Source organism: Pocillopora verrucosa, chromosome 2, assembly GCF_036669915.1.
Source record: "Pocillopora verrucosa isolate sample1 chromosome 2, ASM3666991v2, whole genome shotgun sequence".
In the NCBI taxonomy this organism is placed as follows: domain Eukaryota; kingdom Metazoa; phylum Cnidaria; class Anthozoa; order Scleractinia; family Pocilloporidae; genus Pocillopora; species Pocillopora verrucosa.
In genome coordinates this window covers 12,647,213-12,663,286 of record NC_089313.1, presented here as the reverse complement: position 1 = coordinate 12,663,286, position 16,074 = coordinate 12,647,213, and the positions used below count along the sequence as shown (strand labels likewise).

At 37.2% G+C, this 16,074-nt stretch overlaps 2 protein-coding genes across 2 annotated transcripts in view; one reads left to right on the top strand and one right to left on the bottom strand.

Moving 5' to 3' along the window:
- Positions 1-8,550: 8,550 nt before the first annotated feature.
- On the top strand, positions 8,551-11,574 carry LOC131768909 (uncharacterized). The gene is made up of 3 exons (XM_059084611.2): positions 8,551-8,594; positions 9,666-10,111; positions 10,852-11,574. Exons 2-3 carry the CDS (start codon positions 9,674-9,676, stop codon positions 11,422-11,424), a joined length of 1,011 nt encoding a protein of 336 aa, XP_058940594.2. The 5' UTR covers positions 8,551-8,594; positions 9,666-9,673; the 3' UTR covers positions 11,425-11,574.
- Positions 11,575-12,595: 1,021 nt separating this feature from the next.
- LOC131768914 (nucleoprotein TPR) overlaps positions 12,596-16,074 on the bottom strand; it is a 34,665-nt gene continuing 31,186 nt past the window's right edge. Inside the window, exons 52-57 of the mRNA XM_059084617.2 lie at positions 15,320-15,632; positions 15,079-15,143; positions 14,220-14,288; positions 13,762-13,857; positions 12,996-13,046; positions 12,596-12,795 (exon numbers count right to left, since the gene is read on the bottom strand). Coding sequence (XP_058940600.2) covers positions 12,713-12,795; positions 12,996-13,046; positions 13,762-13,857; positions 14,220-14,288; positions 15,079-15,143; positions 15,320-15,632 — 677 coding nt within the window. The 3' untranslated portion in view covers positions 12,596-12,712. The remainder of the gene's footprint in view (positions 12,796-12,995; positions 13,047-13,761; positions 13,858-14,219; positions 14,289-15,078; positions 15,144-15,319; positions 15,633-16,074) is intronic.

Below are 16,074 nucleotides of genomic sequence, written 5' to 3'. Positions count from 1 at the left end.
TCAGGCTCGTTGATGTCGAGTTTGTATATCCATTACCAAACAATTTCGCTTGCAAATGTCCTGTTCCTTCCAGCTCTTTTGAAAGCGTTTCCTAAGCCCCTATATCCCCTGAGGGTGACTGGCTTCTAATTTCTCCTTATTTTATCAACCTTGAGTCAAATGTAAAGGTCATGAGAATAAAGTAAATGATCACCGATTTAAGAAGCTCCTGATTGTCAAACAGTGTAATTCGCTTTGTAAGCACCACACTGAGGAAAGTTAGAGAGAGCAGCATGGAGATAGGGAACACTAACGTTAGTGTAAAGGATTGAACATTCTTTTTTCCAATTATTCATTTGCGTTCGCGTTCCGTTTTGTTTAACAATCCTTCTTACCAATTTCATCAACTTTTTTCTCCCTCTTTCTTCTTTACACCCATTTTTTGATATTTTTCGCTTCGCTTTTCGTGTCTTTGTTGTTGCTGTTTTAACTTCATTGACGCGCTCACTTATTTTGGTCGACCTCGGTAGTCTGAGTGAGTTTTTCTTTCCTTTTTAGAGCACAAATCTTTTTTGTTTTTTAAACAACATCAATCTTTATTGCATTTTTAAAACAAAAGTTGCAGCTAATCTGGCCCTCAGTTAGCTTGTGCTAACTCTAAGCGGGCCAGTCTTCAAAAGCTAATAAGATCTGATCAGAGAACATTTATAATAACAGAATTAAATTATAGAAAAATTATTGTTGTTAGTTGTAAAACAAAAAATATTTTTCATTGCTTGTGTTGTAACACGTGTCTTGTTTTCTTTTTCAGTTTTAATGTTAATTGCTTTTACCATTCGCAGTTCCTGATTGGTTGAGGAAAAAAAATCGACAACTCTGTGAGGTATTTGTCAGTGATTGGTTCAAAAACCCTGATCCATATTCATAACAAACCTCGAGCTTGCCTGCATGTCAATCAGTCTTTCGACACGCAAAGCCATTCTTCTGAAGCTGGCCAAATTTGTGCCTTTTGCAAGAGGTTTGGGAAATTATGGTCGATAATTCAACTTAAGGTGAGTATAGCTTTCTGAAAATAGTGCGTATTTAATGGCTGTTGCTCTTTTTGCTAAAAAAAGACGAATTCAATCGCCAAAATTCTTGGAAGTTAACTCCACGTGCTGATTCGATTGGAGCGTTTCTTCGACTAACGTTTAGATTTTATGGCGGAATTAGCTAGTACAGCAAACACGAATAATGGCGTATTTCTCATGTTATATTTCTGACCCCAATTCTATCACAATTTGACAAGGTGGCCGCGTTTTTTGCTTTGATAAAACCAGTGCGCACACGTCACAAAATTTCAGCATTTTGACATTAGCTTCATGAATTTTAATTTAGTTTTTGTTACACGCTGGTTTTAACCTCTGACCGTTATTGATATAAACATCATTTTACATTTTTTTCTCAGGAAAACAATTAAATTCATATCGAAGAAGGAGGGAGAAGGTCTTTAGCAAGATACAAGAAAACAGTGTGGATGGAGTTACTGGATCAGGAGTGACTAAAAAGCAAAGATAAGAAACTTAAATGGGTTTGATACGTTAGTGTGAATATTCTCCGAAAAATTGTGGCTGACTCAATTTCGTACATTTACGAACTATTTTGTCTCGAGAAAACTTATACGCTAGCAGAAATCTGGAGAATTTTGAGTTAGGTAAACCTGCAGCCAAGTTTTTCGGAGTAGTATTTAACTGGTAGTAACTGTTATGGAAACTGTTTCCTTTAGCCGATGGAGTTAGCTGAAAATCTTAAAAGGCTTACGGCTCTAAGTCATTTCCCTAAGGTTAGACCTGCGTAGGAGAGCGAAATACAAATTTGTTGTAATTGAAACGACACGAAAGCTCTGATTTTTTTTACCTGTTTCCATAACAATCCGCTAGCAGTGAATAATGTTTATAGAACTATAAGTCATGGGCAAACTGAATGATGCTTAAGGTGGCATTGTAAATTTAATATCTTAGTTTTATCCAGAAAGCAAAAAATACTGCGATTTGGAACTTTCGTTGATTTTTCCTGGCATTAAGTAAGTATGCGGTTTGGCAGGCTGACGAAATAAACAGAAACGAACGACAAGAAAAATTAATTGAACATCATCGACTCACAAATCACACTCGCATGTCCAGAACTCATTTTCAACGAATAACTGCGGAGAGCTGATTAGCAACTTCGAAAAATCTCATTTGAAAAGATCTCTACAACTACGGCACCTTACAAGCGACTTTTTCAGTTAACCTCTGTGTATCCAGACTAACCAAATTAATTGGGACTCTTCTCAAACTTTAACCCACGTTACCAGACTTTAGTAGCAGATGACGAAAGAAATCTTAGGACAGAATAGTTTGGAAAGATCTCTGTAAACAACGACTGCACTCTAGGAGGGTACTCGCGACATTAGAACTATCAGACAAACCAATTAGACAAACCTAATGTACCAACAACTTGCTTGATTGAATTGAACCATCGCAACTAACGCGCTCCAATCAAATCTACAACTGAAGCACCAAACAAGCAACATAATTTAAATATTGAAATAGAGCGCTTTTCAATGGAGCTGTAAAACCAAAACCAAACTAATTGCAACGGCGTAAAATACCTTTAAGAGCACATGAAAACTCGAAGTAAAAACAGCCAAACTGCCTAAAGCGCGGGAAAACGCGAGCCACCAAATCGTTATTAGTGTCAGTTTTTCATCTGATTGGTTAAGAGAATGGTGCGAGTTTTCTGGACCAATCACAGAGCGCGGTCAAGCAAAAGAAATGCTATGTCTGGTTATTTTCAACACCCAATTGATAATTATTCAATTCGACAGACCAAACAATTTGACTTAAACTTACTGACGGATCGAAGTTAGCAACCACAACAGCTTAAGTTTAGTCTACGGCTGCAGCACATCAAAAGCGAGGTATTTAAAAACGGTGGCTGACAAACCAGACCCACTTTATCCAACCAACATATCTCATTCAAATTCCTAATCACCCTACAAACTGCAGCAAAACTAGCCACCTAGCTAGTTTCAACCAAGCAGACTGACACTTGAAAAGTGATAAACAACTCTTTCTAGCTCAGATGATGATCAGCAATGATTTTTACCCATGCCAATAAGAGCACAATACAACACAGCCAAAGTAAGAAGTTTACTTTATAGTGCCACCTTAAAAAACTGAATGTTTGTTTCATGACTTTAATGTAAAATGACTTGAGAACAAGGGCGGGCCCACCATTAACTTTTATCGTAAATATGTTGATTGTAATCATCCCGTGATGCTGTGATTGCCAGTGGAGAGGACGAACTTGCAGGCGAGGTAAGAACGTAGATCTTTCAAGGAGGCCATGTTCTCTTGTCATTGTAAGTGGCTCGAGGAAGGAAACAATGTCTGGTTCAGAGAACGAGTATTTTCAAAAGCGATTTACCGATATTACTCAATTATGGAGATACAATTACAAAAGGAGAAACTAATTTAAATCAGGCTTGTTAAAGGAAAGAAAACTTTTGGCAAATTAGGTTAGAGACGAACAAAGTCACAACAAACTCTCTCAGTCCGTTAATTTTACACTAAATTAACAACAAAACCAGAACCGAGAAACGAATAAAACGCTCCGGTTGCACTAAGTGGCTATAATCAGACATCGTCTTCCTTCTCATGCCCTATCTTAGTTTTAATGTAATGACCTTTTTTCAGCCGGAAAGCAAGAGAAACACAAAAACGAAAAAAATCGTCAGGGCTAAAAGTTTAGGCGAGCAATTCGTCTGATTTCATCAAATTGAGATCGCCTTTGAAGATAAATCAATTAGTAATTAGCTTGTCAAGATCGCGCCACAAAAACATATATGGCTGAAACTCAAAGTAAAGACAACTGTCTTGGTTTATAACAAATTGCTAATTAAAAGTAACAAGAGGTCGCTTGTTTTGGCCACGCAATAAAAAAGGACTCGTCAGAACTTGAGATAAAACGTGATGAGGACATTTGTCTCAGAAGTTAAACAAAGAGTAGTAGAACCATTTGGTTAGGCAACATTTTCAAAGGTTTCTGCCTGTTTCTCTTGCTCTGGCTAACACAGGTCTTGAAAAGTATGGCAATGTATAAATTGTCTCCAAAATAAGGATTATTTTTTGTTGGTAAATCCGTCAAACATAACAGGGGGTCTTGTGTTTGTATACGATGAAACCAGACTACAATGTTGTTTGATCTCGCTGGCGTTTGATTGCTAAGAATGTCGATTATTGGCTAATTAAAGTGTTTCGCTAATCTAAACTGGATTGAACACGTGCTGGAGAGCTTTTTAGTCATTTATTGGCTTTTTTCCTCGCATTTGCCTGGAATGTTTGTGGTACTATTGCGACTAAAATTTTAGGCAAATCTGCAATCTGCAGTCTTCACATATCACCAAAATTTCAGACTAGAAACTTTAGAGCTCAAATTTTGCAATTATTTCAAGGCATTGTAATCTACTTTCCGTCGGGTACAAACACACTATCAGATATTAAATTTTGCGTGAAAAAACCTTAAGAATGACTCGGGTATAAACAATTTATAGCTTGCCATGCTTAGTCAATTAGAAATAATAACATGAGTACACCACTAAGTGTAGAAAACAGAAAAAAAAAGAGGATGCATGAAGATTCGGATTTATTTGAAAACTTTTAAATAAAGGCACAGATTTTTGCGACAATTTTTTTTTCGGCATGACGTGGTGTACTCAGAACTTTTGGCGGAAAAATTGTAGGAAAGTCCTTTAAAAATTTTTGTCAGAAATATTGTTAGGGGAAACTCTGTTCAAATTCTACCAAATTTTCCCGCCAAAAGTCTTAGTTATTATTTGAACGAATTTTTCTTGACACTTTTGTAATTACTTAATTAAAAGAATTTGAAGAACAAAATACTTGTAGTATTTATTATTGACTGAAATACTTTAATCAAGATTAAGTAACACAACTGGTAAATAAGTGAACTTTAATATAATCTATCACAAATTTTTTTTTAAAAAAAGCGGCGCATGCGTATTTTGGGCGCCCGTATTTTTTCTAAGTTTTTTGGCGGGAAAATTAATCACATTTGAACGGATGTTACTTACAGAGGTTTTTTAAAAATATGGCGCATGCGTATTTTTGAGCGGGAAAATTTAACAATTTTACACAGAGTACCAAGGGAATGAAAATTTTTAGAAAGTGGCGTAGCGTATTTTTTGGCAGGAAAATTAACATTGTAACTTCGCCTTAAAACTAAAAGCCTTTGTCTTTCGAAACTTAGCAAGCTGAGTCATCTTGTACTTGTAGAAAGCTTCGGAGAATCTTGGTAAAACAACATACATTTGCAAAATGCGTGCTCGTGTCCAATTTTCTTGAAACATTTCTGCGTCAATGAGTCTTCTCTTGATCTTGAAGAACAATAGGATTTCCTCGCTCAACTCGTCTCGGTTGTGGTCACCTTAAAAACAAAAACAAATTGTAAATTCAATTGCACTGAGACTGCTGCTTACAAGTTAAGATTCCATTTAAACGATTGTCATTCTTGACTTGGTGGATACGACGTAGCTTATACTTTATGCTGATTAACATCGATGACTCCCACAAGTCCACTTTAACACTGACTTAAAAATTAACGAAAGCACAGAGTAAATTAGACAAACCCCATATCGTTCAGCTTACATACATATCTTTTCCGTTTTCTTTGGGATTCAATGGTTGTAATTTGTTGCCGACGAAGCACGTGAAGCAAAATCATCCTCAACATGTTTTCAAAGAAATTTTTTTTCAAATGCTCGTGCAAACCTAAATGCAAATTTATTGTATCTGGTTAAAGTACAAGCCAGCTAGTCTTTTTATCCACATAGAAAAGTCAATAACCTGTTTTCCTAAGCTTTTAAACATCACCAAAGAGATCCCCTGCTATTGCTGTCTCAATCCTTTGTTCATCCTTGAATAAGTTATTCCTAAAACGGCATTCTTTTCTATTTTTCTTACTTATGTCTACGATAACAAATCCGACTTGGTAAAAAAACTAATACGTTCATCAAATTCCAGACTGAGTTGTACATATCTCCTCAAAAATTTAAAACGCACGTGAAACATCGTGTACGCACCCCATCCAATCACATGTACACTTGGTGCAACACTTAGTGGATGCACTTGTAAAAACATCAACGAGCGAATTCCCTTTGGTGACGAGTAAATTAATTACTCTGTCCTAGTCAGTAGAAACGATGTCAATTGCCCAACGTTTAAAGTCGACTTACCTTCAGAACTTCATCGTGAGTAACGTAGACCAATTTCTCCTGTATCCGTTTGGAACAGCTCCACTCCTTTCCAACTGCATCTGGAGAGAAAGGACAAGAATAAAATATGTTGTTAAAATTTTGAATTGCACATATTCTTATAAAATTCTCTCAACCAACTGATAAAAGTGCTAAAGAGTAACATATCACTTATTTGTAAAGAATGATGAGATAAAAAACAAAGATTTTCGTCTTACCCCATACTATTCTAAAAGTCCCAAAGGCAATCTATCGTTTTCGCTATTGTTTCCTTTATTCAAGAACTGTATGCGTAAGGAGATATGGGCCTGTATGGATACCTTGCCCAAAAAAACTACTTGAACAACAAAAGGAACGGGCAAAATTTGATCAAATGTCACCGAGTAGGGGGGAGTTATGCCTCTCAACTGTCTTATGCCTAAGGGGATAGTCAGTCTGAACTGGGAGGGAACACCAATCTCCTAGTTCTTATTTTGTTCACTGTTCTCTCAGCAACCAGCAAAGATTTTATCATAAAATTGTTGCAACAAACCTTCATAAAAACCTCAAGATTACTTAGATTTTTTCTATCTTTTAATGATCAAGTTTTAAAATTTCACCAAAATAACGAGATGTGAGTTCATGATCCAAAGAACAAGCTGGATGAACAAAATGGAGGGGTTTTTAAAGTCGATGAGAAACTTTTTAAATGACTTATCTGACTATCTTTGTCCCACATATCACTGATTAATACTATGTCTGCGCAAACTTTGCTATAAATACAGGCAAAGAATGGAAATTTATTTAACAAAAATCAAAGACTGGTTCTGTTACAGGGGTCAAGGTTGAAATTTGTCAGCATGGGATTCCTGGGCTCCTTCTCCATAGAACTTGAAGCAGAACGATCAAAGGCAACAGACATTATCATATCATATCATATCATAACAACTCTTACCTAGTACATATTCACTTCTGTAGTGTCACGTCTCATGTGTACTGTAAGATGCACGCACTCATCTACGAATCATCCCCATCATGTTCACTCCTTTGCAGAGGAAAGGGGCCATGTCTGTGTGGTTAGAATTACTGTAGCTATGCAGTCACTACTGATCTCCATCTGCCTAGGTTTGGCATCAGAGTTTCCCATCTCCTTGGCGCAGAGGTGCGGCTACAAAAACTCACCCTAGGGCCATCGCCCAGAATTCAGCGACATATCCGGGACTTTCATTGAGACGCGGGCGCTAAATTTAAAAGCTAATTAGAAAACGATTGTCAAACAATAAAGGAAAAGGGCTGAAAATGTCGAGGAAGGCTCACGTTCTCTTCGTTTACGGATAAACTACTTTTCAAATGCTACTTTTACCATATGGCTTTTAAAGAAGAAAGTTCAATTGAACAGTGTATCATTCTCACTTTGTTCTTGCGCTTTCAGAAGAGGTCGCAAATTTGCCTTGAAAATTGACAATGTTGGCATCCTGCTTGTATGAGAAGTCGATCTCGGCGCACTTTCAGGCGTAATTTATCTTCACTCAATTGCTAGATTTCTCTTTTACCATACGGTTATTTTTATTTGATATTCTAGAAAGCGTCATAGAAGTTTCCAAGGGATTCCAAACTTTGGAAGTAGTCGCAAAACGCGAATTTCGAAAACGTTTGCTCAGCATCGTAGTGTACTATCCAAATTTGTCCTTTGGAGACCCCCACGAGAATACAAGTGACCTATTTTAAACTTCCCGCGAGAATATCAAGGTATGCTAAGCTCCGCCTCCGCAAACAATCGCGCACACGCCGCCTAATTAGTATTGAAATTGAGGTGGTAACTAGACAATGCTTAAAAAAATGTAAAAGCTTTTAAGATATGATCGCTGCGATCGCTGCAAAAATATTCAGCAATCGTTACTATCATATGGAAACCACACTCCTATTATTGTCGCAAGATAGACTTTAGTTCTATCTCGACGACGGCAAAGCATAAAAGGCTTGTTTTCATTAGGTTTTCAGGTAAAAAAAAAAAACCCAGACGTAAGGGGATTTCGTAGTTTCCAGAGGGTCTCAAAGTTAATTCAAAATCACAAACAATTTACAATCGCCTCAAAAAATCAGGAAAAAATCCCGTTTTTCATTTTCTTCAATGGTCAGTGACCAAGATATGTAAGTAATTCAGTTTTGACAATCAAGTACGCTAGCCTCTAACAAAACTTTGGTTTGAGGCTGGCGTCCTGATTACGACAGCCTGGGTACGAGCAAAACCGCGCGGAAACTGGGACTTAGGATACAAAATGAAAATGTTTGACGAACAAGCCCTCCGAAGGAGAAAAAACTGCCAAACGTTGCTGTGTATCCTGTAAGTACATCTGTAAAAACTGCACAGAAAACAGTAAATTTCCTTTTTTATGAACTTCCAACCCACAACCGTCCGCAAATCTATCCAGTATAAGTGCTCGCGCTTTACGAAGATGCATTTTGCGTCATCTTAAAATCTTAAAACAATACACAAGCTGTAAACATTCGCGAGCCAAAAGAACATCATATTTACACGTGTTTTCCAACGAGTGTCTTGTAGAGGAAAATCAACGGTCAAACTGCGTAAGATTTGAGATTGATCATATTGAGGTAGCAGATAAAATGTAATTGTGAAACGTCCCATTGCTGTTTGTTCATCGGTCACATGTTACGAACGTTTGTGTATTTCTGTAGGTGATCAGTAGCTAGTAGTGAACAATATCTTCCCTTGAATGGGTTAAACAATGTGTTTAATGAAAATAGTTGATCTTACACTTGGGAGCCTGTGTTTGGTTGTTCCATACGAAATACGAAGGAAACAACAAAGGACACTATCGAGTCTTGATCTCGTGTTTGTGAGGTGTTGGCGATGTGGGATCTCCTCCCTCCTCCTGTGTTTCAATGGTTACTTTCATAAAGTTATTTTTGATCACTGTGAACTGGAAAATGGAAGTTTTATCCATGATTTACCTGTAAGATCCCTTTTCAATATGGATTTGTGGTGCAAGACATTTTGATAACCCTTGCAAGACAGTTTCCTCCGTTGATTGGAACAGCTACTAACACACTCTTTAGAGGACGATACATGGTTTTGAACCCAGGATTGTTAGAATACCTCAGCCTCATATGTTAGATGTACATATGTAGACAAAGGTCAAGTTAGTAACGAATGAGTTTCAATCTGCCAATTAAGTTTGATTGTAGAGTTTAAGTTTGCCAGATGCTTGTTTCCTTTAATTACGTAACCAGACTTAAATCTAGACTTGACTCTGAGATAACTTGGCGCCAATCATCAACAACATTCATCTTCATGATTGCCCTCGTCAGAGCAATTCAGAATATGACATTGTAAGATTGTTTTAACCATAACAATTTTAACTTCTTAGTTCAAAGCTTTCAACATACCTTTCAGCTTACCAGATGAGTAATTACCAACATAACATCAATGGGCCTCACTTCCCAGCGGGAGCACATGTGGCTCATTACAGTCTAGCAAACACAACTCTGATTGGCCAGGAAGTACAACATCGACTCTGGGAAAAGCACTGGGGAGAGCAGTTTCCAGCCCCACCTCCACTTTACATGTGGTGCCAGCCAGGAATATGTTTACATAGTTACCCATATGGCTTGCCTCCCACCTTCCGTCCTGTTTATGCACAGACTGGCTCTGACCAATCAGAGCATCCAGTGTTGTTGCCAACACCTAGACAGGAAAAGAGCAGTGATGCTCCAGACAAGACTTTTACAGCTAAATCAGACAATTCTTTGGTAGGAACTCTTCAGAAAACTAAAACATTGACAAGAAACACAACGACAACATCCAAGCTAACACAAGTTTTCAATTCTGTGGGCCATAAGGTCAGTGTCCCAATTCTTTCTATGTTCCACGTATTTCTACAAGTCATATCTGGAGAATTTTTTTCCTGACATTTACCTTGTTATCATGAACAAGAATCTGATCAATTTACTAGAATGGTCATATGGCTTAGTTTGTGAAACTTTACTCTGAAGATCACCAGTTGCTTTGCATGAGATACTTGCTCATCACAGTTTAACCACAGCAGTCCATCAGGTTTTTCCCTCTGCTTGATAGTAAGTATCTATTATCCAGATTTACTTTGGGCAAAGAGAGGAGAAATGATATCTCTCCTCAAAACACAATAATGACACCAGCCAGGACTGAACCTTTAACTTCTTGATGTCAACCCCAGATTCCAAGTTACACGATGCCTTCTTGCAAGAGTACAATTTCCCTGTTGTCACTTTTAGGAATCTCAACACAAATTGATGTCACTGCTTACCCCTTATCTACTTAATGTGATCAACTCTTAGCTTCTCCTTGCAATTCCAATATGATATCTTGCAAGCTGGTAATGAGAACAAACAAACTTATCTGCTAAAGGGTGTTCTTTGAGATAAGACCAAACTCTCCTGTCTAAGTTAAAAGGAGATGTATGGCAGCCAGAAGGGAGATCTACTGTTTGAATATTGGGAGTCAAAGAACTATGTAAACAATTTCATTGAAAGTCTGTTTGTATGGTGATATCATATATGATGTATACTGATATTGCAATTATTTTCCTTAATCCAAAATGCAGGCTTTGGACCCAGTGACTGAAGACCTTAACTGGAATATCTTCAGCTCAGATCTGGCAGATGGAATTGTAGTCAGCATATTGGATAGTTTCATCTCTGAGCTTCCTGTGCTTGATATAACCATGGTACAGTCTGTATTGCAGGAAATTGACAAACATTTATCCCAAGATGAAGCTCAAAGTAAGAATAGCTCAGTCAAAAAATTGGATTACTTTAGCGACATTGAAAGTTTGCCTTGCACACAACAAACTTGCAGTGATGAAATAAGCAGCGAGGAGGCAGGGGGATCAGGTGAAACGACTGGAAATTCAGACAAGTTAGAAAACTGTACAACTCTATCTGAAGCACATAGTTTTTCAAATATCTGTGGAGAGGAAGGTAATTCTTCCCAAGGCTTTCACACAATTGGAAAGACATTCCAGGAGGAAGAAGACAGCTGTTCTGATGTGACCATTGTCAATCCAGACACATCAAACACAAATGAAATTGAAACATTAGGTATTGATAGCAATTTAACAGGTGGACAAACAAAGCAGATAGCTAGTGACGATGACTTCAAGGAAGAACAGACTTAGAAATTCTTAAAGCTTAATTTCTTGCAAGTAATCATCATACTGACTGCTAATGAGCGAGACAATGCAATCACATGTAACCATTACACAGTCCTTACATAAATTCCTGTAAAATAATGAAACTATTTCAAAGTAAGAACTAAATGCAAACAATATTTAGAGATTAGATAAGCTTGATTAAAAGTGATTTTCTGTGATCTCTTAAGCACATAGGCACAGTTAAATTAGCCAAATGACAAAAAAAATTATCAGAAGTGGTATAAGAACAGGATCATGCCAAAAAAATCAATAACAAAATAGTCAAGAATAAAAAAAAAAGTCATGCAAACCAAACTAAAATTAAAAATTAGTTGCATTACAAAGGTGCATTGATATATGCATCAGCCACTTAACTTTGTGAGAAGGTTTTCTCATGTCCATGACAACCCCATGAATGAACAATCTGGAACCATTACACAACTTCAGTTGTTAGATTACTCACCTTGAGTCCCACAGGCTATAAAATCACGGCAAAATAGATCAGCTTTTTTTCACATCACAAGCTTGTAGCATTCAACAAACTTGTAAATCCCCATTTGATTCTATGATGTTGTCTGCTATGGTTTTTGAAACAACAATCACTGTCCTCAACGGCAGTCCATTACCTCAAGTAAATGACTGACTTCAAATCTCATGTTCTGGCAATGACTGCAGTAAGTAATCCTTAAATACAACTATTATTGAGAGTGGAACATCAGAAAAGATGAGTGCTTGATCGTGTTGTTAGAAAGTAAGCTACCACTTTGCAAACCACCCAGTTGTGACGCATCACTTGTGAAAAAAAAAGTCTACTACAACTTCACAGTCAAGTTGGGGGGATAACGGCAAATGAGCAACTGTCAGACAATATCTTTTCTCAAAGTCAAACTTGTCACTTCCACAATAGAGCCCTTCCATGGTCTTGTCTTCAGAGCCATTGAGCTTTTTGCCATTGCCACGAATCAACGAACACCAGAGGCTAATCACGTTTCTCAACGCCTTGTTGGTTGGTCAATGCCAAACTAGTATGTGGCTACACCAGTGTGAACTTTTTTGTCATTGGAAGGGGTTCAGAGTTAACCTTGGACATACTCAAACCCCTTAAGATGTAAAGCAATTAAATAAATAAGAAAAACAATAAAACTTTACTTCTGCCTTTAAACACTGTATGTTAACTTTATTACAAGATTCTTTAACAAAACCAAAAAACCTATTCTGTACAAAAGCTAAAAAGGATCCTAGGTTACACAATTTAATCATGAGCAAGGTCATTTTATGCGTGTCCTCCTCCTCTTGGAGTCCCGCCCTGCCTGCCACGGGGCATTTGTGTCCCACGACCACGATGAGCACCAGGACCTAATGAACAGGCAAGATGGATATATCAGTATACAAAACCAGAAAGCTGAAGGTCATGGAGGTTCACAATTCAAAAATGGACTAGCACACTAGGCATTGACTATTTTTTGTCTCTGTAAGTTTCCATGAGATCTACTTGCATTCCTTTACAGCTTTGAATGCCTTAAGTTTGGGAGCAAAACAAGATCCAAACATCTCACCTCTCACAGGATCCCTTCTTAGACGACGAACTCTTCCTGATGCTGAAGTACCTTCAAATTACATTTACATTTCTTTATTACCCACTTATTGGAATAGTTAACATGATCTTATTAAGGGTAGAAATAGCAATAAGACTTCTGTAATTATTATTAGTAATAGGGTGGGAATGAATTGCTGGATGGTGAACTCTAATTTGAGAAAACTCTCATTGAGTAAGAAGGTCACTCAGGAACAGACAACAACACAACATGACTTAACTCTATAACTCTCAAGATCTAATACTAAGTAATTCTCCTTACTGTCTGCCAGAAAATTCTTAGTGACGTGAGTTTGGAGAATTTAGCGTTACATCAACAAACAAGCCCCTAAGTGGGATCTTTCTTTGTTTCCATCACTTATCACTTATCTGTTTGATATTGTATTAACATTGTAAGGAGAAATAATGTCTTGGTCACTCCTGAGAGTCTAATACCCCATTCACACTTTAGCTTAAACAGGTTTAAAAGCTGTTTTTTTTTTTAACATGATTGAATATTTTTTCTTCGTAGTAGCTGCTTGAAATGATGTTTGTCAGCTTCAGATGTACCACATTGAGCATACAAGTTAGCCACTACCTGAATCCTACAGAAAATTCGATTTTTCAGTTCTCTGTTTCTGATTTTCATTCAGTTAAATCTGGTTTAACCAAACATGTTTTGCTGGTGTGAATGGGTTACAAGGGTTAAGTATTACAAAAACAATGGACAACTGCCACAAGTCTCCTACCTCTTTGAGCTTGGGTACCTCCCCTTGTAGTGGACCAAGTAGATGTTGTGGCTGGCCTCCTTAACTGCACAACTGAACCTCTGCCCCTACTTAGATCTGAAAACAAACAACACTTGATTGTTTACTTCAATCAACATAACACTGATTTTTGAATAACAAACAGTAATTGCTGATAGCAAGACTATACATCCAAATCTGATCTACAGTAACACTGGGCACAAGATCAAGTTTGCTCTCTAGGATAAGCAAGAGAGTTTTGGAACAACTAACTTGAATTTTTAACTTCAGCTCAAAATGAACCCTTGCAAAAAATGCAGACAACATGTGACAAAATGTTTAATTTTGCAGTTTGGCACTTTTAAGTGCAACATTTGTGCTACTTCTTAGACCCTTCATCTCATTTACATCAATCAAGAACAAACTATACCCCTTGTTGCTTCTTACTGTATTTACCTTACCTTGTCTAGCTTTAGCTGCAGATCCCCCTGTTGTTGAGGCAGACTGAGCACTAGTCCTAGAAGGTTCTCCTGCAATAAGAAAATTAAACTTGGGATGTAAATGAAAGCTGTGATGGGAAAGGGGGATCCAGTCCTCAGCAGAATTGTCCATAGAAAAAAACTGATTCAATTAAATCAAGTTTAATATACGTAATACTATGATTTCAAGTGCAATTTGGTGTTAATAAGCACTAGTAAAATTTTCAAAGACAACAGAGTTGCATGAGCCTGTAGGAGGAGTGCAATTTGTAGTCTTTGAAAAATTTACAAATGCTCATTTAAAAATTGCAAGAGAAATAATGTTGTTACTTGTGAATAACTTACATGAAAAAAGCATCACAGGAAGTCAAGATAAACAAAAATCTGATATTGGATGCATGCTATTTGTAATTTGCACTCATATTACAACTTTACACTTGTGAAAAATGCACTCATTTTCACCCAGTTGGATGTGCATAATTTTATCATGTGTATTAAAAATGATGAAATTAGCTAGACAAGTGGTATACCTAAGGTTAGCATGAGATTTAGTTTTACACTTAATGTCAGGGTTCAGAAATGAATATTTAAAAAGTTTTGTGGAAAAATGGCTACCTAGCTGTTCCCAGTTCATTTTCTCAGAAAAATACATCATGCCTTAAGATCTAGCAATCTCTGCAGTCTGCACTAAAACAGTAGGAATGGCTTGAATGGCTTTATACTTAAGATCTAGCAATCTCTGCAGTCTGCACTAAAACAGTAAGAATGGCTTGATATTTATCTGACATTTTAATTGTCAAAAGGGTTTTTTTCTAGAATTGTATTTTGCTCCATCCCTTACCTGAAATACTTGGCTGGGAAATGTCTTCTGATGCAAATTCTTGTGATTCTTTCATTTCTAACTCACTAGTAAAAATAATAATACTTATCATTAATCTACTGTTCCACTTTGGACATACAAAATAGTTTAAAGTATAAAGGCCAGGCCACTGAAGCCCTGTTTTCAAGTGGAGAGAGATACCCAAGAGTGACAATAGATTTGAAAAATCATCCGTAACTACTACATCCCTCAAGCTACCAACCTTCCTTTTTCTACTGCTTCTTGTTCTTCAGCTTCCTCTCCTTCTTTCAGTGCCTCCACATCTTCCAACAGCTCCACCACTTCTGTGTCAAGAACCTCAGGATGAGCTTGAGAAACAGGAACATTCTGCTCAGATGATTCCTCCGATGCCTCCGTAACAGGTGTGACCATGATGGCAGGGACAGTGGCAATACTGCCAGCTTCTGTCTCACTCTCCAAACTTTCTAATGAGAGCTGCCTTGTGTCTGAGCTAGTGCTTGGGATTCGTTGGTTGGACTGGCTGGCTGTACTTGCTTCCACTGCTTCTGGTAAGCCTGAAATAAAAGCACAGTTGAAAAAAACTATTCTCTTACTGAAATACACATTCAACTTATTCTCATTCACTAAACCTTCCTTCTTCCTTCTCTAACACCTTTGCTTCTCTTGATCTCTTGATTATTTACTGTTCCAGATCATATTTATAAATCTAACCACTAGCTTTAGCACATTTTTTAATAAATTGATAATAGTGAATTTACTAACCCATGTAAGTAAAGACAACTACCTCTAACATATACAAATGTTTGTTTTCATCACCTGATTTCAGAATAAGGTTAAACAAGAGGTTAAATGTCAATCACTTCCAAGACTTTAAGGGTTCATGAAAAGTGAGAAGGCAAAATACCTAACAGCATTTACAAACTCAATGGTCAAAATGCTCTTACATGCATGTCCATGTATTCTTATCTAACTGTGATGGAAAGTGGGCAGAAGTTC